Raw genomic sequence first — 23,324 nt, 5'->3', positions numbered from 1 at the left:
CTATCGTGGGTTTTTCTGAGGCTGAGAGAGTGTGTCTTGCCCAAAGTGGGTTTCCATGGCTAAGCAGGGATTTGGTACCCACTATGTATTACTGCCTTCACATGCCTCTGGCCTCTCCTTTAGCCTTTCCTTGCTGCTCAAAAGAGTCCTAGAGGGATTTGGTTCCAATGTCTCTCTTCTTTCAAGCGATAATTGTCATCTGAGCAAGTGCAGAGTGCTTCTCAAAAAGTAGCCACAGATTTATGGGCAGTTCAGAAGCAGGACTTCAATGCTGCCATGCATTTAGGAACCAAGGGCCTCAGAGAGCTGGGAGATGGAAGAAGAGGAGGTCATACCCACAACTGAAAAAGGGGATGGCACAGGATTCATCGGGACTATCCTTGCCATATCAGATATGCAGGATACTAACATAGTTCAGTTGTACAAGTCCTGAATTTCATCAGTAAAATGTCGAGAGGATGTAGCTTTCCTGGACTGATAGGAGGTTGGAATGGATGACTTGCAGGGGTCCCTTCTATTTCGGTGTTTTGCTCATCCTCTGTGCATCCGGGGCATGGAGCATCTCTTTTTTAGGAGGCAGGAATCACTCCAAAGGACTGAGTCCATCCACCCCCCTGAGTCTGTGCTTTAAGGCTTGCCAAGATGGTTACGCACAAAACAATGAAATCAGTCTTGAGAAATGCAACCGGGGAGCCCCAGGAGGGAGGCTGGGAAAGGAGGGGTTTTTTTGGTCCAGCTGTGAGCAGATGTGCAGTGTGCCAAAAACACAGTCTCCAGTAGCTCTGCTTGCTGCTGCCTGTTGCTGGTCTTTGCTGGATGGGACCCAAGGCTCCCAGTTCCTGCACCCCACAGAGATCCTGTCCCCTTCTTTCGCACCCAGGTTTTCTGCCTGTTTTGGAATGGAGCTGGATGGTTCTGCTCCAAAGAGGCCAAAGTTACAATATGGTTGTAGGCATGCGGCTTCCTCTGGGGTGGGAAAGTGCAGCAGGCCAACAGCCACTGTGTGGAACAGCTGCATGCGTACGGGTTGTGCGTAAAAGGAAACAGCAAGTGTTGCACACAACACATGGGTTAAAAGTGGAACATGTCTCTGGGGGCGGCTTGAGCGAAGGAAAGTGATTTCAAACTGCATGAATGGGAAAAGTAAAAATAAATCTGAGTTTAGTGATCTTGTATGGGCATATTGCATTGGCCCCTGTGGTCTCTTCCAACTCTGGAGTTTATCGCCCTGGGGCTAATTTCAGCATTAAAGAGAGATTAAAGCGCATTTAAAGCATCCTGCAAATAAAGTCAAGAAAATGGCGAGTAATTGTGCAAATGATTATCACACGCAATTGCACAATTAAAGTGATATTGGAAATGCATTGTCACTGAAATCCTGAAAGTAAAAAGATGCACGTTAATGCTTCTCTGTGACCACCGTAATGGTGGGTTTTGCGTGACATCGTGTGAAATCATTTCATGTAATTACACAATTTTTTCTGGGATATTCACAGGATGAACCCCTGATCTCCTTCGTGTGATAAACTCCTATGATTCTATAATTCTGTACCCTGCAGGGTTTACTCCTGAGCAAATGGGTGGGAGTTACACAATCCTCCTTTCTTGCTGTGGGTCAGAAGAATTTGTTGTTGTGTGCTTTCGAGTCTGGTGACCCTAAGGGAATTCTGTCATGGGGTTTTCTTGTTCAGAGGAAGCTGACCACTGTTTCCCACTGAGGCTGGGAGAGCATGATTTGCACCAGCTCACCCAGCAGGTTTCCATAGCTGAGTGGTGATTCGAACCCAGTACTGCAGAGTCCAACATTTAAACCACTATGCCACACTGGCTCGGTTGGAAGAATAGGGGGAAGTAAAGATAAGATGTAAAGAAACGGGCAAAAAGCCCTCCTTTGCTGATGCAAATGCAATGAAACGTTGCACACCAAATCCAAAGAGATCTAAACCGGGGGTTTTGGGACCCATTTAAAGCTCCACAAGGAGTCAAGCCAGTGAGGAAATTGCTGGGAAAAGGTTATTGCTGTGAAGTTATTTATTCAGACTACAAGCCCTGGAATCTATTGGCCCTACTGACTGTGGGGGGATTCTGGGAACTGTAATGTATGAAAGTAACTCTCCCAGGTTCTCAGCCATCTCCTCCTTTATCTCTGTTTCCTGGGAATAAGATCTTAAATTGATTCAGAGCCAGACTTGAGAGTAGAAATGGAAGCTGCAGCATAGTAGAGGAAAGAGGACACTAAGCATGGACAGAGGGCCTTGCTGGTGGATGCCTTCCAAGGGCCAACTGTACATGAATGTGCGGCGAAAAAATACACAAGGGGGTGGGTGGTGGAAACGTGATGTCCGCATGTCGATGTAAAGCAGGGTCCCAAGGGTAAAAGGTTTGAGGACTACTGGCTCCACTCTGGGGCCACAGCAAACTACAAATCCCAGAATTCCATAGCATTGAGCCATGGCAATTAGAGCTGTGTCAAACTGGATTATTTTTGCAGTGTGGATGGAGGCCCAGAAAGAGGCTGGTCTCCTTTCCTCCCCCTCCACTGCCCAGACCCCCTGCAAGACCCCCTCAAAGGCCAGGGTTCTGTTTTATTTCAGCAGCAGCCTGCTGCAAACATCTGTTGCTCATTTCCTCCTTGGGCACAATCCCACTGGATTTTCCATGTCCATCCATCCGGCTTGCTATACAGCTCATCGACTCCCTTTCCCTTTGCTAAGGGCACGCATTCGTGTGTTCTGTGTGTTTGTGTTTGCTTTTGCACAAGCAAAATAGCAAGCAGACACCTCCTTTCTGGAGAGACACTGCACATCCCCACTTTGCAGGCATGGCTGCTATGCTTTGGCCTGCACCTCCCAGCATCCTTCATCAGTGGCTGTCCTGGGTGGGGGCTGCTAGCTGCTACAGTTCTTCAGTTTCAGGGGTGGCAATCCTGCAGCCCTCCAGATATTGTTGGACTGTAGCTCCCAGCATCCTTCGTCACTAGTTATGCTGGATAAGGGCTGCTAGCTGCTACGGTTTATCACCTTCAGGGGGTGGGAATCCTGCAACCCTCTAGAAGGTGTTGGACTGCAGCTCCCCACACCTTTCATAACTGGCTATGTTCATAGAATCATAGAGTTAGAAGAGACTCCAAGGGTCATCTAGTCCAACTCCCTGCCATGCAGGAACTCACAATCAAAGCATACTTGACAGATGGCCATCCAGACTCCATTTAAAGACCTCTAAGGAAGGAAGAGCCCACCAAACTCAGAGGGAATGTGTTCCACTGTCGAACAGCCCTTACTCTCAGGATGTTCCTCCTAATGTTGAGGTGGAATCTCTTTTCTTGGAGCTTGCATCCATTGTTCCGGATCCTAGTCTCTAGAGCAGCAGAAAACAAGCCTGCTCCCTCCTCAATATGACATCCCTAACACCTCTTAACCATTTCTTTTCCAGGCTAAACATAGGATAAGACCTGTGTGACACTGTGGTTTAACTGTAGGGCTACGACTCTAGAGACCAGAGTTCGATTCCCAGCTTGGCTATGAAGCCCATTGGGTGACTTTGCGCAAGTCACACTCTTCCAGCTCCAGGGAAAGGCAATGGCAACCCTCTTTCTCAAGAAACCTGCCAAGAAAACCCCATGATAGGTTCACCTTAGGGTTTCCATAAGTCTGAAATGCCTTGAAGGCACACACCACCACCAGGTGCTACAGTCCCTCAGCTTCAAAGGTGGGGATGCTGCAACCCTCTTTATGTTGTTGGACTGCAGCTCCCAGCATCCTTGACCAATGGCTATGCTGAATAGGACCCAGGGCGATGGATTCAAAATATAGGAAAAGAGATGCCACCTCAACATTAGGAAGCACTTCCTGATGGTAAGAGCTGTTTGACAGTGGAAGATGCTGCCTCAGAGATGATGGAGTCTCTTTCTTTGGAGGTTTTTAAACAAAGGCTGGATGGTCAATAGTCACAGGTATGGCTTGCTTCATGTATTCCTGCATGGCAGAAGGGGGTTGGATTGGATGACCCTTGGGGTCTCAACCAACTCTATGATTCTATGATATATTTTGTACCTAGTTCCATTCCGTTCTGCCTTGTTCAAAAAGGCAGTGGATGATGGCTGTGGTTGGGAAGTGTTTTCGAAAAGGCCGAGCCCGGCAGGAAAGGGTCAGGCCCTGTGTCCATTGTTTCCACAGCAAGGCTGGAGAATAGGGTGGCCCAAGCGCAACTGGACGCTGGATCCAACCAGGGATTTCCCTGTCATCGCTTTCCCTCCTCGCTCTTCCACCCCTGACCGCATCGCTTCCGACATCCCATAGCAACCCAGTACATCCACAAAGCGGGTTTCCAAGCCAGGCTTCCTCGGATCCCACTGAAAGAAGGAGGGAAGGAATGCAGTTATGACTTCACCCATGAGAAAAACAAGGAAAGAAAGCAAGAACAAACCAACTAGGATTAACCTCACGGATGGAAAGAATATTTGAAAATTAGGGTTGCCAAAGTGAAAACCGGAGAGGCTCCAGTTTCCTTTTATGTCAGTGATTCCCAGCTTGTGGGTTGAGACCCCTTTGTGGGTCGAATGACCCTTTCACATGGGTCGCCTAAGACCATTGGAAAACACATATTTGCATGTAGCAATGAAAATAATTTTATAGTTGGGGGTCACCACAACATGAGGAACTGTATTAAAGGGTCATGGCATTAGGAAGGTTGGGAACCACTGTTTTATGTGGAAAAGAAAACATTTTCAGGAAACGTTTTATTTATTTTTTTATTTATATACTGCTATTCCAAAGATCATAGCGGTGAACAGCAAGTAAGCTAATTAGCAAGTAAGCTTGTCATGCAACCCAGTTGTTGTTATTATAATACTTATATGCCTCCTTTTTCTGATTTGGGATTCAGAGTAGCTTACAGTAGTAACCAGCAACACCTGCTGAAATTTTCTCATCTACACAACCAAGAAAGCTTGAGGTTGCCAGAATGAAAACCGGAGAGGGCTCCTGTGCCTTTAATAGTTGGGCAACTGAGGGAATTTCAGCAGGTATTGCTTGTCATGCAACCATACTGTTGTTATTATTATAATATTTATATGCTTCCTTTTCCCGATTTGGGATTCAAAGTGTTTTACAATAGTAAATAGCAACACCATGTAACCCTTCCCTCTTCTCACTTCCATCATGTGAACCTTCCCTCTTTTCCCTTCCATCACATGACCCTTCCATCTTCTCCTTGGCTCACTTGCCTCTGGCTCACCTTGTACCTCTCCCTCTGTCCTCTCCACAGACAGCAAGGCCATTGTGGACGGCAACCTGAAGCTGATCCTTGGCCTGATATGGACCCTGATCCTCCACTACTCCATCTCCATGCCCATGTGGGAAGACGAGGACGAAGAGGATGCCAAGAAGCAGACGCCCAAGCAGCGCCTCCTGGGCTGGATCCAGAACAAGGTCCCTCAGCTGCCCATCACCAACTTCAACCGCGACTGGCAAGATGGCAAAGCCTTGGGTGCCCTGGTGGATAACTGTGCTCCAGGTAAGACCGTGGAGATTTAAGAAAAACACGACAACTACAAATCCTCCCCCAAGTTTTATTCAGGGGTGCAGTAGGGACTGGCCTTGGGCCCACACTTTCCCTTCCATGGGCAGGAGTTAGAGGGCCACATTGGGCCCCTAGGGATCTTAGAGGGCTATAGCTGCTGCCACTTCCTTCTCCATATTATAAATTTATTGGCCTCTGTTCCCTTTCATAGTCTTTAGGATGTAATTACACCACATTGATTCCCTTCTCTGCCATGGAAGCCCACTGGGTGGCCTTGGGTGAGTCACACACTCTCAGCCCCAGAAAGCTCCATGGCTAGTCACATGATCTCAGCCTTAGGGGAAGGCCATGGCAAACCTCCTCTGAACAAATCTTGCCAATAAAACCCCATTATAGGTCTGCTTTAGGGTCACCATAAGTTGGAAATGACTTTAAGGTGTGTGTGTTTGTGTGTTGTGTACTTTCAAGTCATTTCTGACTTATGGCAACCCTAAGTGGACCTTATCAAGGACTTTTCTTGGCAAGATTTGTTCAGAGAAGGTTTGCCATGGCCTTCCATTGAGGCTGTGAGAATGTGACTTGCCCAAGGGCACCCAGTGGGTTTACATGGCTGAACAGGGGATCGAACCCTGGTCTCCAGAGTAATAGTTCAACACTGAAACCACGACACCACACTGGCTCAGTTGAACGCACACAACAACAATTATTTAAACATCTTTTAAGTCTTGGAAACGTATTCATAGAAGCGTACCACAGGACTTGCAAAGTCTCTCCCTGCCTCTTTCTTAGCTGATGTCCCCTTTCCAGAAATACATTCTGAATTCACTGGCTGGTCTGCAACCTAAACACTTTTTGCTCAGATTTATAGCTGTGAAGAATCTGCCCTTGGCATTGGGTGATCGAGCCAAATTTGGGCAAACCCAGAGGTCTGGAAGGATGCGCTTGGTAATGGGAGACACTGGATATGGATGGGGTTTGCTGGCAGGCTGTCCATCTTCTTTTGCTACGGTGCCTGTTGACTGTGCTCTCCAAATGTTTAGAGTCTTGGATCCCCCCCCCCCTTTCACCTTGGCTTTAGCTCATTTCCTCCTGTCTGAGATGATTTCATACAGACAAAAACTCTGCCTGGCACAGTGCATAGCCCCATCCATTGCTTTTTATGGGCCATAAATTGTCTCCCCTCTCCCATAGAGAATTGTAGAGTTGGAAGGGAACCCAAAGGGTCATCTACTCCAACCTCTTTCAGCTCAGACCCTTCAAACAGTTGCCTATTTTCTGTTGCAGCTTCCAGTATCCCCAGCCAATATGGCTGTTGGGGGATGCTGGGATTTGTTGTCCAAAAAAGTAGCAAAGGGGGAAATCACCAGAAGTGGTTTCTACCATAAAACCTTCAGGCCTTTTGGAAACTGGCCAGTGGAGACATGGACTGCAGCTTCTAGTATCCCCTAGCCAACACCACTGTTGGGGGATTCTGGGATTTGTGGTCCAATAAAAGTAAAACACACACACACCGACATCTGTGCACTCATATCCTTGGCAAGCCAAACGCCTTTGGAGGCAGACCTAGCCAGAGATGAGACTTTCTCCTTTGGCAGCTAAGCCCAATGTGCTGCTCCAGAGTTTACTTTAACAGAAGCCCCAAAGAGGCCTTATATGTCGAAAGCTTCCCTCTGAGTCTGCTGTATTTGCTATTCCTTCCCTCCCTTTGACCCAGGTTCCTGGCACAGTTTCCTCTTTTGCTCTAGGGGATTCCCTCTGCAAGCCTGCCTTTGTGCTTTTTTAAATCTTTTAAAAGTCTGGTGCTAAGATGGAGGTACACACAGAGCCTAGATTCTGGAATTTCTTACATGGAAATAGTCTTCTACTGCTTTAAGAACCTATCTCCATGGTTCGGTTTTATACTACATTCTGCAGCTTGCATCCATCTCAAAAGAAAGGCTGCTGATCGAAGGGGGACAACAACAATGAACAAACAACATCAGTTAAAACGCATCAGTTAAAACACATAAATAAGATGTAGAGTGGTCCCTCCACATTTGCTGGAGTTAGAGGTGAGGGACCCCCGTGAATGTCAAAAAATGCGAAAATGCAAAATGGAACCAAGACCTTGAGCATACAAAAGTCCAGGTCTTGAACATACTAAAGCTCATAAATGAACTGAGCACCATCCCTTGGCACAGATGATGCGATGTCGGCTAGAGCCAAGATGCCTGCCAGCCTAATGCCGAATCTGGTTCCTCCCAAAGTGGCAGACTACTATCTTCGTTCCTTTGCAGCACAATCATAGATTCATCCAGTTGGAAGGGGCCACAAAGGGCATCTAATCCCCCCAGCTCCTATAGATCTCTATAGGATAAACTAGTCTTTTTCTGAAAAGAGGGAGGAAGAAGTATCAATGTTTGGTGGAGAAGAGGTATTAGGACAGGTGATATAGGTGAGTGGAAGGAAGAAGGAGGGAGTAGGAAGGTTAAATATGAGAGAATGCAAGAGAAGGGGAAAGAGAATGGATAGGAAGAGGAAGGGATGGAGAGGAGAAAGAGAAGGCAAAAAGTAGAAGATAAGGAAGTGACAGATAAAAGAGGAATAGGATAGGTTAGGTAGGGAGTACATCATAGGGAGTTAAGAAAGGAGTTAAAAGGAAATTACAAAGAGGGTTGAAGGAAGGAGACTAAGCATGAATAATTTAGAAAGGTGTAAAATTAACGATCTCATCAAATAATAGAAACTAGAATTTCATATTAATGAGGGGCATACTATTAGAAGATATCGGGAATGGATTAAGAGGATTGATGGGACAACAAGAAAGGACAGAAAAATTGACAGGTAATAGTATGTACAGCTGCCCCTCCTTTTTCACGGACTTGACGTCCATGGTCTTGAATATTCACGGGGGGGGGCAACCTCTGCTATTTTCAATGGGGCACGCCCTCAGCGCATGTGCTTGCAGACACGCACTCCATTCAAGCCTATGGGGCTTGAATATAGGTGAAAATGGAGGCTGACTGTAGTATGTTGCAAAATTTAACATAATATAACAGTGTATGCAATGCAATGAGGGTATGAGTAAGCAGAAGGAAGAAATGAGTAAGTGGGAGGAAATATGGAAGATAGGTTTGATATGAGTCTTGATGTGAGGAGGAAAGGATGATAGGGAAGGTATTTGATACAACTTTGTATGTAATACAATATTTAAAACACACACACAAAAACCCCTCTAATCCTTTTCAGATTGGATTGGAAAGTTGTGCCAATGATATCCACAATGATGCCACTGTTTTTCTGCAAACCTAGCAAGTGTTGAGATTCCACCAAGGCTGGTGTGCGCTCCATGCTCCGTTATCTGACCGAGTCTTCTTCTTTCTTTCCTTCCCACAGGATTGTGCCCAGACTGGGAGACATGGGACCCCAACCAGCCGGTGGAAAATGCCCGGGAAGCCATGCAACAGGCAGATGATTGGCTGGGGGTGCCACAGGTAATATGGGCTCACGACAAGAACTGGAACCAAAATGGAAGAGCTCTGCTCCCAAAAAAGAAGGGAAAGGAAAAGTGAACTCCTTGAAACCCATCAGATGGAAAGTAGATGGAGTTCTTATAGGTATCGATGGTTAAGGAAAGTCAAATGGAGGACAAGGAGTAGACGTATATTGGTAGGGAGGATACCTGTATTCAAGCTCCAGTCTTTCCTCCAAAGTGGCAAACCACAGCAGGGATAGCTCATGCCACCAAATTTGGGAGAGAGTACTTTTATTCTTTGGAAGCCTTTTGATAAGGAAGTATGAAGGGGTATGAAAGATGTAAGATGAGTTAACATAAGTTGTAGAAGGTAAGGTGTAAGTGTAACAACAAACTCCAACTCCCAGAATTCCATAGCCTTCAGCCAGGGCAGTTAAAACGGTGCCAAAGTGAGTTCTTTCTCCAGTGTGGATGCAGCCGAAGGAAAGCTTTTCCTGTTGGATGTCCGCCTGCCAAGCAAGTCTGAAATGGGGCTGTTTCTCTTTCTGAGCTTCTGATCTGTTAACAGACCCTCCTTCTTTCCGCAGGTGATTGCTCCAGAAGAGATTGTGGATCCCAATGTGGATGAGCACTCGGTCATGACCTACCTGTCCCAGTTCCCCAAAGCCAAGCTTAAACCTGGAGCACCCTTGCGGTCCAAGCAGCTCAACCCCAAGAAAGCCAAAGCCTATGGCCCAGGTAAAGGACAGCGGATGATGGGTGAAAGCTGGTAGGGAGAGAACCCGCTCTTTGGAAATGTTGGAGACATTCAGCTCTCTTTGGAGAAGAGTTCTGAGGATACCCTAGACTGCCAAAATGTCATATAAATGGGTTCGAGAGCAAATTGAGCCTGAACTTTCCCTAGCAGTCAAAATGACCAAGCTGAGGTTGTTACAGTTTTTTGTGGGTTTTTTGGACTATGCGGCCATATTCTAGAAGAGTTTATTCCTGACATTTCACCAGCATCTCCGAATCTGAAGATGCTAGCCACAGATGCTGGCAAAACGTCAGGAACAAACTCTTCTGGAACACGGCCACATAGCCCGAAAATCCCACAAAAACTATGGAGGCTGGGCGTGAAAGCCTCCGACTTCACTGAGGTTGTTATGCAGCACGCCTGCGTCATACGCGGGAGCACCTTACGCGGCTTGAGCATACGCGCTCAAGCCGCGGGGGCGCGTGCGGGGTGGAAGGGGCGGCGCATCCCATTCAATTGAATGGGCGCGCGTGCCCGTTGCGCCCCACGCGCCGCCACACTGCCATGCACGAGCCCCATTGTTTACATTGGGGCTTGAGCATAGGCAGAATTCGCCTTATGCGGCAGGATCTGGAACGGATCCCCACGTAAGGTGAGGACCCACTGTACTTTTGCCGTAATATGAGATGACATGACTCAGAAAATATGATAATGCTTTGTAAAGCAGAAGGCAGGAGGAAAAGAGGGGAACTATCATTAGGGGATACGAGGGGTGCGGATCACCCCAGGTGACACTATAGGGGGGGTGACATTGCTCCCCAAATGTCTGCCTTTTGGCAGAAATGGGCTGTGGGATTCACCTGCGTTCCTTTAAAACTCTGGAGCTCAATGGAAGAGATGGTGCAAGTGGGCAATTGACAACAAGGAGAAGGAAGCCAGGATGGGGAGGAGTTATGGGGATTACTGCCAATTACTTAATTAGGATTGTTAACTGGCCAGAAAAATCAAGATCCAGTCCCTGGTGTGTATACACACTGCACAGTTATACCTTTTTGAGTCCATTTTAACTATCATGACTCCTTCAGCTGGAATCCTGGGTGAAAGAACCTGGAAGTCTCAAACATATTATTATTATTATTATTATTATTATTTTCTTATATCCCACCTTTCCCCCAATATAGGAACTCAATAAAGAGTTCTCAACCTTTCACCCTGCAGATGTTTTGGACTTCAGTTCCCAGAATCCACGAGGGTTGTTCATCCTTGCTGGAACATCTGGGAGTTGAAGTCCAGAACATCTGAAGGGCAAAAGGTTGAGAACCATCACAAGACTTCCAACTACTTCCATCTAGGATTCCTTAGGAAGAGGCCATGATAGTTAAAGTGGTATCAGACTGCTATAATTCTTCAGAGTGGATACACACTAGGTCTTATCTTCACTAGGTCAGGAGAACAGCTCCTGCAACCAAAGTGAGACAAAGCTGGCAACCCAAGCACTCCCTATGACAGTAGCAATGCAAATACAGTGCTACCTCGGGTTACGAAATTAATTCGTTCCGCGGCGCCGTTCGTAACCCGATACATTTCGCAACCCGAAAAGGCTTTCCGTTAGCGCTGGAAAGCCGCTAGCCGCGCTTCGCATTTAAATTTCGCGCCGAAATGAATTTCGTAACCCGAAAAATCTTTCGTTACCCGGAACAGTTTTTTCCAATCTAACTTTTTCGTACCCCGGAAATTTCGTAACGCGATCAATTCGTATCCCGGGGTACCACTGTATGTGATATGCCATGGCTCTTAATAGAAGCTGGGTTTTGCTGATTTTCACTTGGCAGGTGACAGAGGGTTTGTCGAGCCATCCCTCCAGTTTGACTTCGGTAACTCCTCCTTGGCCATACTTGGCAATGAACTTTGCAAGAGATGCCTTCCTTTCTCAGTCATCAGGGCTTTTTTGCCTGCTGTTCTGGCACCTTTCCACAACCTTTAACAGATGAACGGCAGACCAAAATTCAACAGGGCCCTTTCTCCCCACCTGAGAGGATGCAAGCCTGTGACTAACATTGTAATTTTATACATTTTTTCTCCTGTAAGATTCTTAACACCTTTGCCAGTGGAGCTTCAAAAGCTTGTATCGTGTATTTTGTGCATTTTGGTTGGCTGATTAAAGGTGCCATTGTTTTGTGGATTTTGGATCTTATTGTACTTTGCTACATGCCCAATGTGGCTACCCCTGAACATGTTTCATAAATAGCTTTGGTGTGCCTTCCTTGCCTCAAGAATTCACAGGGGAGTACCGTTGCTAGATTTTGAAGTGACCGGTGCATTTGCACCAGCGATAGCAACATTGTGATGTGCTGAAAACATATTGGGGGTAGCATATTAGCTACATAGCAAAATATAATAACATCCAAAAATCCACATAACAGTGACACCTTTATTGCTTCATTATTGCTGTTTGGTGGATTTTGGATCTTATACTATTGTGATGTGCTGACATTGCCAACTCTGTGCTGTGCAAAACATCCACCTGCAAAATATAATCTCTCACATCAGACTGTTTTTGGAGGCAAGCAAATTGTCTGGACCATCATGTTGGTCTCCCCCTTCTCCATCTGTTGCACTTTTTTATGCAAGGATAGGAATCATGTGGCCCTCCAGGTGTGATTTGACTGCAGTTCCCAGTATGCTTCAGAATTGGCTATGCCGGCTAGGGCTGACGGGATTGACTACCAACAACATCTGGAGGGCTCCATGATTCTCACCTCTGCCTTAATCCTTTCCCATCTGTTCAGGGGTTCAGAATAAGGTAGATGTTTTCTCAGAGTTTGGAGATGCTACTTTTTGAACTACAACGCCCAGCGTTCCTCAGCCAGCATAGCCAGTGTAGGAGTCCAAAAAATAACATTTCCAGGCTTTTAGTTCAATATTTCTATGGTAATGGGTGTGGTAGGAGGGACTGCTCCACAACCACACCATTTCTATACTTGACTAATACGGTGGGCTTTCCTTCCAGGTATTGAGCCACATGGGAACACAGTGCTGAAACCAGCCCATTTTACAGTGGAAACCATCGAGGCAGGATTGGGAGAAGTGCTGGTATATATTGAAGATCCAGAAGGACACACAGAAGAGGTACTGGCAATCACACTTTGTGTGATTATTGTTTAGTATTTCATTCGTCTTTTGTCTTATCCATATGAACCTCTTCTTCTTTCTGCTATCATCCAGGCCAAAGTGGTTGCTAATAATGACAAGAATCGGACGTATTCGGTCTCCTATGTGCCTAAAGTCGCTGGCTTGCATAAGGTGAGAAAGATCTCCCCCCCCCCGCCCTGAATCTCGGCATGTTTTGTTTATTTCTTCAATATATCAGTTGCCATCTGGCCAAAGCTATCAAGGCAATGTATATTAAAAATATAGATAACATATAAATCATAATAAAATGGAATATAGCAGCAGCAGCAGCAGCAAAACTTCCAAACCAGAGATCAAAGGCAACACATTTCCCAAAAGTACATATGGCAAGCAGATAAACCAACAGTGTTGTTTTCTCCATCCAGGAGAAGTTTGCTGACTGTATTTCTGTTGGATATTCATCTGTTAGCACCTCAGAGTCCTATCAAGAGCAAAATGGCAACCGAAATCCTGTATCATGAAAAAGAGGAATTGGGGGGTGGGGGAGAAGAAAGAAGGTGGCAACACTTTTAAGACAAGCTGGTTTTTATTTTTACATGAGCTTTCATGGCTGTAAACCCACTTCTACAAAGTACTGAGTGACAGCCATGTCTTAAAATATAAAGCACGCAGCTAGAGAGTCCCTTATCCTAAATGCTTGGAACCCGAAGTATTTTGGATTTCAATTTTTTCCAGATTTTGGAATATTTGCAATGCATATAATGATATATCTTGGAGATGGGACCCAAGTCTAAACACAAAATTCATTTATGTTTTATATACACCTTATAGACACAGGACGTTTTATACACGCTATTCTAAATAATTTTGTGCACGGAACAAAGTTTGTGTACACTGAACTCTCAGAAAGCAAAGACGTCACTATCACAGCCCCAACGTGGATAGTTTTGGATTTTGGAGTAGAAGATCCCTGTGGATGTGGAAAATTCATGAGTTAGGGAATTATCCCCGAAACTCACGGATAACCAAATTTGTGAATGCCAAAGCCACGAATGTCAAGGGCTGACTGTATTTCGGATTTTGGAATTCTGGATAAGGGAGGCTCAACCTAAAATTACAAAGTTGTGGAAACAGGATGTGTAATAGGATGCAAATCAAAGATGCAAATCATGTCCCTTGCCCTAAGTTTCCAAAAAACTGGGCAAGGAGGTACAGTGCTTTAAGATCTTTGCAGTGGTCAGTTAGTGTGAATGTGTGAAAGCAATAAATCTGCTCACCAAAATTTATTTCCTTGGGTTCAAAATCACTGAGAAAATTCCTTTTGTTACATGTGCAGTAAGAAGGACTTTTAATACACGCAGTGCTTTGCTTCATTCCTCCTTTCCTCCATTATTATTATTATTATTATTATTATTATTATTATTATTATTATTATTATTTACTTATAGAGCTCCACTGATGTATATGGCGCTTTACAACAGAACAAAGCATTATAACTAAATCAATATAAAATAATAAAATACAATACTAGACTACGATAATAAAATACAATGCAATAGAAAAATACAGTAGTAAACTACAATGCTACACACACAAACACAAAATATTGAATAAAACAGATAATCAGTAATAGGAAAAATATAGCGCAGTGGTCCCCAAACTGTGCTCTTTAAGGGATTGTGGACTTCAACTCTCAGAATCCCAGACTATTGGCCAATACAGCCAAGGCTTCTGGGAACTGAAGTCCAAAATCTCTTAAAGGGCAGAGTTTAGGGACCACTGATATAGCGCATTCCCTGTTCTCTTCCCTTCCTTCTTTTTGTGCTGCTGCAAGAGCTACTTCTTTGAAAACTAAATGCTGTATGTAAGGGAACATCCCTAGAAGGACAGGAATGATGAGCTGACACAGAATTCAGTATCGTTTATGCCGAACATCATTTCTCAGACTTCTAGGTCTCAAGGTGGTCATGGCTAGTTGCTGTGATTCCCTCCCTTAATCGCCCACTTACCTTCTTTGTGCTATCCCTACTTTAATTATTAACAATTTGTTTGACCCACAAGCTAAAAACCTGAATAGGAAGCTAGAGTCTTCCTTATCCAACCTGCTTGGGACCAGAAATGTTTGAGATTTTGGATTTTGTTGGATTTTGGAATAGTTGCGTATTCATAATAAGGTCTCTTGGAGGTGGGACCCACGTCTAAACATGGAATTCATTTATGTTTCATATGCACCTTATAAATTTAGCCTGAAGGTAGTTTTATATAATATTTTTAATAATTTTGTGCATGGAAAAAAGTTTGTGCACATTGAACCATCAGAAAGCAGTGGTGTCACTATCAGCCACTCATGGAAACAGATTCAAAGATATAGCCGTGTTAGTCTGTAGAATCAGTATGTAGAGAGATCTTTTAGCACCTTTGAGACTAACTGAAAGAAGCAAGTTGGCTGCTTGAGCTTTTGTAGACTAAAGCTCCACCAAATTCATCTGAGGAAGTAGACTTAAGTCTATGAAAGCTCATACTGCCAACGTCTTTATTTTAGTTAGTTTAAAAGGTGCTACAAGATCTCTCTACATCCTGTGTATATGTGTTTTTAAGTTATGTGTCTCAAATGCACATAGTGGAGTGAAAATCGTGAAAACAGTTTTGCATTTTGGATCATCTTGGAATTTGGGTTTTCAAATAAGGGAGATTCAGTCTATCTCTTCTTGCCAGCAAGAGGCAAGATTGGAATTAGGAACCCTTCCATCTGAAGCTAAAGAACTTCTCATCTCATGCTTTGTGTTTATGTTAATCCATTTTGGGTTTTCTGGATTCAGTTTTGTTTCCCATCCCTGCTTCTTCTGGTGCAGGTCACAGTACTCTTTGCTGGTCAAAATATCGACAAGAGTCCCTTTGAGGTCAACGTGGGCATGGCCCTGGGAGATGCCAACAAGGTGACTGCCCATGGCCCAGGCCTGGAACCTGTAGGGAATGTGGCCAACAAGCCCACCTACTTTGACATCTACACAGCAGGTAAGTGGACTGGCGCATTGGTGGCATTGGTCTTTAGGTTCTGTTGTGGGACAGGGGCCAAGGATGGGGGCGGGTCTTAACAGTATAAGAAAATACTGCCAACATTTCATAGATGAAAACTAGGACACATGTGGCCAAACAACATCAAGGTATGGTCAAGATGGAAAAAGTTAATGAGGAGGAACACAGCAGCTAGCAATAATAATAATAATAATAATAATAATAATAATAATAATAATAATAATAATTGCCCTCCTTGTAGACTTAGACAAAAGCAAACTGTTGCAGCCCCTTCCTAGCTGGTATGTGCCTCCTCATTAACAACTTTTCCCATCTTGACCATACCCTGATGTTGCTTGGTCACATGTGTCCTAGTTTCCAACTATAAAATGTTGGAGGGTATGTTCATATATTGTTAAGTCCCCCAACCTTGGTCCCTGTCTCACAATGGAACCTAAACTACAATTACAACAAAATGTTTCCAAGATTTTCTGGTACAAAGCAAATGTGATTTGTAATTTTGCCTTTTCTCAGATCGCATCTGTGCCAAGGCTGGGTGTATGCATGGACATGTTTGCAAGACCCTGTGCCATGCTTGAGAATGGCAGGGGCATGTTGGGTGTGCCAGGTGGACCTCTGAAACCCCCCCCCCCCATTTCTCTGTCCTAGGGGCAGGAGCTGGTGACGTGGGCGTCGTGATTGTGGACCCGCAGGGTCGACGTGACACCGTGGAAGTGGTCCTGGAGGACAAAGGCGACAACATCTTCCGGTGCACTTACCGCCCGGTCTTGGAGGGTCCACACACAATTTATGTCACCTTTGCTGGAGCACAGATTCCCAAAAGCCCCTTCACAGTCAATGTTGCAGAAGGTAAGTCCGCCTGATGCCTGCCGTCCTTTTCCTACCTGACCCGTTTGCACCCCCTACCCTCTTTCCTTGTCCTCCCAAGCCCCTCCATGCTTTTCATCCTCCATCTCCAAATGCAATTCTAATAATTTCCTTAACACTAAATCAGCAGAAGCCCTTTCCATCAGAGACATAGGACTAGGCCTTCCAATAGAGAGACAGTTTGGTTAGAGTGATGTGCTTTGAATGAGGAGAGGTATTTACATCTACATGCAGCATGGAGTAGTGATTTGAGTGCTGAACTGTGACTTTGCAGACCAGGGTTCAATTTCCCGCTCAGCCATGAAACCCACTTGGTGACCTTGGGCAAGTCACACTCTCTCATCCCAGAGGAAGGCAAAAGCAAACTTCTTCTGAACAAAACTTGCCAAGAAGGTCCATGATAGAGTCACCATAAGTAGGAAATGACTTGAATACAGGCACATCACACGCACACAATGAGATACCTTGGAGATGGGACCCAAATCAAATGCATGAAATTCGTTTATGTTTAATATGCACCTTATACATATAGCCTGATGGTAATTTTATACACAATATTTTTTAAATTAATTTTATGCGTGAAACACAGTTGATGTGCACTGGACCACCAGAAAGAAAAGGTGTCAGTATCTCAGCCACCCATGCAGACAATTTTGGATTTTGGAGTACAGTGTGCCCGTGTCATATGTGGGTGCATTATATTCTGCTTTCAGCATACACTGTGCGCTGGAAGAAACAATGGCGCCTGTGCCGCCGCAAGCACGAGCCCCATTACTTGTAATGAGGCTTGAGCATACGCGTTTTTTGTTTTACGTGGGGGGGGGTCCGGAATGGATCCCCCACATAAAACAAGGGCACACTGTACTGTATTTTCCCCATTTTTCTTGGTGCATCTGCTCTTCTTGCAACAGATCCCTCCTGATAGTTATTTTTCCCAAGAAATACGGCTGCGGAGGGACCTGGAACTCAGCAATGACCTCTTGTCATTCCTGAAGTGAAAAACAGGAATTTCTGACATATCGTAGCTTCCTGAAAACATTCCTGCCTCTCTGCAACAGCCAAGCCTTTTTCTTTAAGCCTTTGTGAGTGCTGGCTTTAATTTCTCACATTTCTCATGCACATTGTGCTTTTCTTTACTGTTTTGTAAAGAACGTTTACAGTTTTGCAAACGCACATCAGGCACTCGGCATAGTTAACATGGGGGGTGGCTTCTCTATTATTATTATTATTATTATTATTATTATTATATTATTTATATCCCACATCCCGCCAAAAATTGGGACTCAGAATGGCTTACAATTCAAAAGGAGAATACAATAAAAATGTAGAATAGTGAGCATTAAAATAGAATTAAACTATTACAGTATTAAAACATCTCACTCAGTAAAAGAATTGCAATCATAAATGGATTTGTTAGAAAGGAAGCACCATTTTGCACACTGGGACCTACTTGTGAGTAAAACATGAGCAGGGTTGCACACCCATTTTGCAAATGTGAGAATTGAGTCTTTGGCTGCATCTGCACTGCAAAATTAATGCAGTTTGACACCACTTTAACTGCCATGGTGCCATGCTGGGATGTCCAGTTTTATGAGCTATTCAGCCTTCTGTGCTGGAGAGCTTTTGCACCACAACAAACTATAACTCCCAGGATTCCATAGGATGGAGCCATTGCAAAGGGGTGCCAAACTGCTTTATTTTTGGAGTGTGGAAGAGCTGTAGGAGAGGCTGCAGCAGTTTGCTTTTGCCTGAGCCTCCTGGGAAAGACCAGAGTCTGGCCCTTCCTCTCCCCTACTTTTGGCTGAGTTAATTGAGTGCAAACTGTGAAGTCAAAGGCTTTCATGGCTTTCATCCATAGTTTTTTGTGGGGTTTTCAGGCTATGTTCCCATTTTAGAAGTGTTTATTCCTGATGTTTCAGCAGCATCTGTGGCTGGCATTCTCTGAAGATGCCGGCCACAGATGCTGGCGAAATGTCAGGAATAATGTCTTCTAGAACATGGCCACATAGCATGAAAAACCCACAAAAAACTATGGATGCAAACTACTTTTGCATTTTGAACTCACTTTGCAGCAGCTGAAATAAGCTGAGGATAACGCTGGGAAACCAGGTCATTTCAAAAGAAGCTGAAAAAGTGGGAAGGCAGAGGAGTGTTCAGGAGTCTCCCTGCCAAATTGGGACAATTGGGGGATATATGAAACTGGGGCAGATTTGCCCCTAGAGTTTGCAGGTTTTGGCCCTGAAATGTCAGGACTTGGGATAGCTCATACTTGGGTACCCTGTTCCCTATGTATGGATGAGCAAACAGAGGACAACTATCAGCCATCTCCTCCTCTTCCTGATGCTGGCTTCCATGGGCTCTAGAAAGTCCCAGGGCACTTTTGCTCCTTGGGACGGCATGTAGCCAGCGTTCCAAGACTCTTCTCCTGCTTCCTCATCTCATTTCTGCCTCCACTAACTCATCCTCTCCTCTTTCCTCTGACCACCTGCAGCGCCACCTTCCCCACCTCTGCCTGGCGTCACCCCCATTCAGATAATTCCTCAATCCGTTCGCACCCCACCCGCCGACAAAGCCAAGAAAATCCCACCCCCCACTCTGCCCAAGCCACGCAAACCAAGTTAGTAGTGCAAGCCTGGCGAAAACCTTTCCTGCGTCTGCAAATCCCTGCATGGCACGGCTTGGTACTGGCATGGCACTGACATGGCACTTCCCTCCCCAGTTCTTGCTGAATTGGTTCCTTTGTTTGTGGGATGGTGGAGGTAGAGAGAAACATGATTTAATTTGCATTGTGTCTTCAAGCAGCCCATTGCCTAACACCTTTTCCCCTCCAAGAAACAAATTTCCACCCTGAGCTCTGGGTGCGAGTCATGTCTGCTGCTGCTCCTAGGAAAAAAGAACTTTAGAAAGATCTATCCTATCCTCCTATTTGCAGCAAGGACAGGCTGCCAAGTGGGCATATTTCTCAAAGGGAACAGCAAATGGGGTGCTACTCAATGGCCCTCTTAGTCAGGCTAAATATGGAGGACATTTTGGAATTCCTCCTGGACAGAAGGTAGAAATGTAGGACTTGTCCTGGAAAAGTAGGAGGTCTGGTCACTCTGCTTTGCAAGACCGTAGCAGCTCAGCTGATGTTATTGCCAACTCCTTAGCCCTCTTCTGTGCAAGAGCAATCTAGGAACCCCAAAGTCAACAAAAGAGTCCTGTGAAATAGTTTTATTACATCAGAAACAATGTGAAAAGTTTTGCCAAAGGTGTCGGGCAACAGAGACAAATTTGATTGGTTTTGACCCAGCAGCTCTGGTTCTGCAAGGCTTATGTTAAATTAGTGAAGAGTTTTGTTGTGGGTCCATCTGGCAAGCTCAGCTCTTGCAAAAATGATATTTTTTTGCTGCCTGCTGGCTTTGGCAGTGAAAATTGCAATGAAGGTTGAAATTGACCACAAGAAAACCAAAATCAGACCTCCAACAGGGGTTGTGGGGGGGGGGGGATTTTCGCTGTGATGGTTCGCTGATGTCTGTTCCTGCATGGCATTTGGCTGAACTAGATTGCCCTTGTGGTCCTATCCAGCTCTAAGATGCTATAATTCTGTGGTTCTAGGAACAGAGGGTCAGGGTGGTTTTCAAAAATGAAGCCAGAGGTGTCAACTTTACACTCTCTAGCAGCAACCTAACCTCCTCCCAACTCTTGTAGAATTAGAAAGCCCATGCCAGCCCTCCAGGGGTGCCCTTGATAAAGACAGAGCTGAAGTTTGGAACAGGTGCTTGGAAAAAGTCTGGATGGGCTGTGAGCCATTGCCTCATTTGGATATGCAAAGTCATTGCTGGAATAAGCACACGAGAAGCTGCCCTTCTATTGATTCTGACCCTTGGTCTATCTAGCCTAGTACTGTCAGCTCTGGAGACAGCCACACCTCTCCAGGGCTTAAGGCAGGAGTCTTTCCTAAACTCAGATTTTGATTACTTTATTGCTATAGGGAAGAGATCAGTTTTAGTCTTGAGTTGCGCTTGCATGTACAAAAAGGCACCTTAAGAGCAATATGTTGTGTGAATCCTTCCTCTATTTATTCTGTTCGATAAATAAATGAAACAAGCATATCAGGGATTGTTTTTTGTGGGTTTTTCAGGCTATGTGGCCATGTTGTAGAAGAGTTTGTTTCTGACATTTCGCCAGCATCTGTGGCTGGCATCTTCAGAGAGATGCCAGCCACAGATGCTGGCGAAACATCAGAAACAAACTCTTCTAGAACATGGCCACATAGCCCGAAAAACCCACAAAAAACGATGGATGCCAGCCATGAAAGCCTTTGACTTCACACATCAGGAATTCCTTGCTTGAGAAACTAGCTGAGTGGATTCCTGTCTGCAAAATGTGCTGGTGCAGCAAAGCATCTGAATGGTGTCACTGGGTGCTTGTGACTTTGCTTGTCTGTCAAAGGTGATGCATGAAGGTTCTTCTTCGAAGCTGGCAGGACCAGGCTCTGTGTGCCAGCGTCCATTTTGGGAATGCCCAATCTATAGCTCCATTGCAGTGCTTATGTTAGTTCTGGCCTTGTACAGCCTTTTGGGGATGTCAGCCGCTCGGTCCCTCATCATGCTGCCCTTAGTCTCCCATCCAAGCTCCTTTGCCAAGAGTGTCATGCTGGGTTCCAGGTGCATGACGTGTGACAAATGGAGCTAGATTGTTCCTGAGCCTTTTCTTGATGCTCAATTCTGCCTTTTCTCTCCTCTCTCCAGCTTGCAACCCCAGCGCCTGCCGGGCCATGGGACGGGGGCTCCAGCCGAAGGGGGTGCGCGTGAAGGAGGTGGCTGATTTCAAGGTGTACACCAAGGGAGCAGGCACCGGAGAGCTCAAGGTGGTGGTCAAGGGGCCAAGTAAGTCTGAGGGAATGCTTCTCATCCCTTCTGCAACAGTCTTGCACTTTGTTGACCAGCACCCAGAGGGATTAGGAAGATGAGACAGTCTTCCTAGGCTGATGCAGCCTTTTGAGGGGTGTGTGAATGAGATTTGGGAGGGCTCTGTGACTCTCTGGGGTGGGTCTGGGGGGCAGGAGCACAGTGTGACAATTAGGGGAATGGCTAGGCATATTCCTGAGACTTTTGGGCAGGGTTGGCTGATTCGAACCAGGTTGACTGAAACTAAGGGCTTTATTGCACAAGAAAATAAAGCCAAAACGGAGCTGGAGAGTAGGGGCTTTCTCTGTTCCTCTCCACACGATGTGGTAGCACTTCAGTTCTCTTCCTGAGGGAGATGGTTGTAAAAGCGTGTCTTTTGTCACACTGGAAAAATCTGTTTGACAAAAGGCACGCTTTTACAACCGTCTTTCATGAGAAGAGACCTGAAATAACTTCCAATTTTCATCTGATTTTTGTTGGAATTGAGGTGCTGTAAGACACATCTGCAGAGTCAGCACCAACATCTGGAGTGGTTGCAGATGAGAGCTTTCCACTTATGCATACCAGCCCCTTTGGCATAAGTCTGCACATCTGTGCACAGGTGTTCATGAATTCCAAAATGGAGACAAGAATGAGAAGTGTGTAGATTTCCATAAGAGTATGGAAGCAATCTAATGAAATAATGAAATATCACAAGAACTAAGATTTCTCTTGCAGGCACATATTATCTCTTTCTCTGCTTCTGCCTGTTTTCTCACAGAAGGCATCGAGGAGCCAGTGAAGGTTCGGGATGTTGGCGATGGGGTCTACGAATGTGATTACTTCCCAGTGGTACCCGGGAAATACGTAGTGTCCATTACATGGGGTGGATATGCCATCCCAAGGAGGTAAGAGCCAGGCCTTGTGTTTGTGTGTACGCTCAAAGGTGTTAATATCCCTGGAAATTTTTATGCCATGGAATAAAAAACGTCTTTCTTGGGAATTTTTTTTGGGGGGGAGGAAGCAAAAAAAAGAGCATTTTTTACAAGAAAAATTGAAACAATGCTTCTCAAGCATTGTTGAGTCTCGCTTTTTAAAAAGGTTTGGGATCAGGAATATTTTGGGTTTGGGAATTTGTCAGCTTTTGGAGTGTTATCTTGAGGAGGTGACCCAAGTCTAAACACAAAATTCATTCAGGTTTGATACGCATGTTGTTATACCCATAACCCGAAGATAATTGTATACAATATTTTAAAATAAGTTTGGGCATGAAACAAAGCTGGTGTACCTTGAACCATCAGAAAGCAAAGGTGTCACTATTTCAGCCACCCGTGTCAATGGATTTTGGAGCCTTTCGGATTCTGGATTTTTTGAGACTCAAAAATCTCAGGGAAGTTCAGCCTGTATTATTTATGGACTGAAAGTCATTTCCTTAGTTAGAACACAAAATGGATTTTGTCAGATTTAGTTTGGCATGAAATTACAATATTTGGCATACATTCAGGGATACCTGTGTTGGCCATTTAACAAATGCAAACAAAAATCCATCAGTGATACCTTTTATTGGCCAATAAAGGTATCACTGATGAATGTTTGGAATGTTAGAAGTACAGCTTATTCAGACAATAATTGCAAATGGAGTTTATTATTTTTAAAAAATGTATGGATGTTACTGAGTATACTGTTGACTCACGCTCCTTTCTTTCTT

At 45.0% G+C, this 23,324-nt stretch overlaps 2 protein-coding genes across 5 annotated transcripts in view; both read left to right on the top strand.

The window, feature by feature from the left end:
- Positions 1–23,324, top strand: part of LOC149311553 (filamin-C) — an 88,646-nt gene that overhangs the window by 19,647 nt on the left and 45,675 nt on the right. For 2 of the 4 annotated variants that reach the window (XM_089527361.1, XM_089527360.1), the window contains exons 3-12: positions 5,266–5,514; positions 8,896–8,993; positions 9,562–9,712; positions 12,721–12,839; positions 12,936–13,013; positions 15,695–15,857; positions 16,527–16,727; positions 19,237–19,362; positions 21,479–21,616; positions 22,398–22,524. In XM_089527361.1, coding sequence (XP_089383487.1) covers positions 5,266–5,514; positions 8,896–8,993; positions 9,562–9,712; positions 12,721–12,839; positions 12,936–13,013; positions 15,695–15,857; positions 16,527–16,727; positions 19,237–19,362; positions 21,479–21,616; positions 22,398–22,524 — 1,450 coding nt within the window. The remainder of the gene's footprint in view (positions 1–5,265; positions 5,515–8,895; positions 8,994–9,561; positions 9,713–12,720; positions 12,840–12,935; positions 13,014–15,694; positions 15,858–16,526; positions 16,728–19,236; positions 19,363–21,478; positions 21,617–22,397; positions 22,525–23,324) is intronic. The other 2 variants (XM_089527363.1, XM_089527362.1) reach the window with 1 other exon arrangement.
- LOC149311551 (protein SPMIP1-like) overlaps positions 11,394–23,324 on the top strand; it is a 72,309-nt gene continuing 60,378 nt past the window's right edge. Inside the window, exon 1 of the mRNA XM_089527364.1 lies at positions 11,394–11,483. The gene's annotated coding sequence lies outside the window, so the exon portion shown is untranslated. The remainder of the gene's footprint in view (positions 11,484–23,324) is intronic.

The sequence above is a fragment of the Sceloporus occidentalis genome, unplaced genomic scaffold, assembly GCF_023333645.1.
Source record: "Sceloporus occidentalis isolate IW3139 unplaced genomic scaffold, rSceOcc1.0.p SCAF_5, whole genome shotgun sequence".
NCBI classification, from domain to species: Eukaryota; Metazoa; Chordata; class Lepidosauria; order Squamata; family Phrynosomatidae; genus Sceloporus; species Sceloporus occidentalis.
The sequence above is the reverse complement of the archived record's forward strand: the minus strand, read 5'-3'. Positions and strand labels throughout refer to the sequence as shown.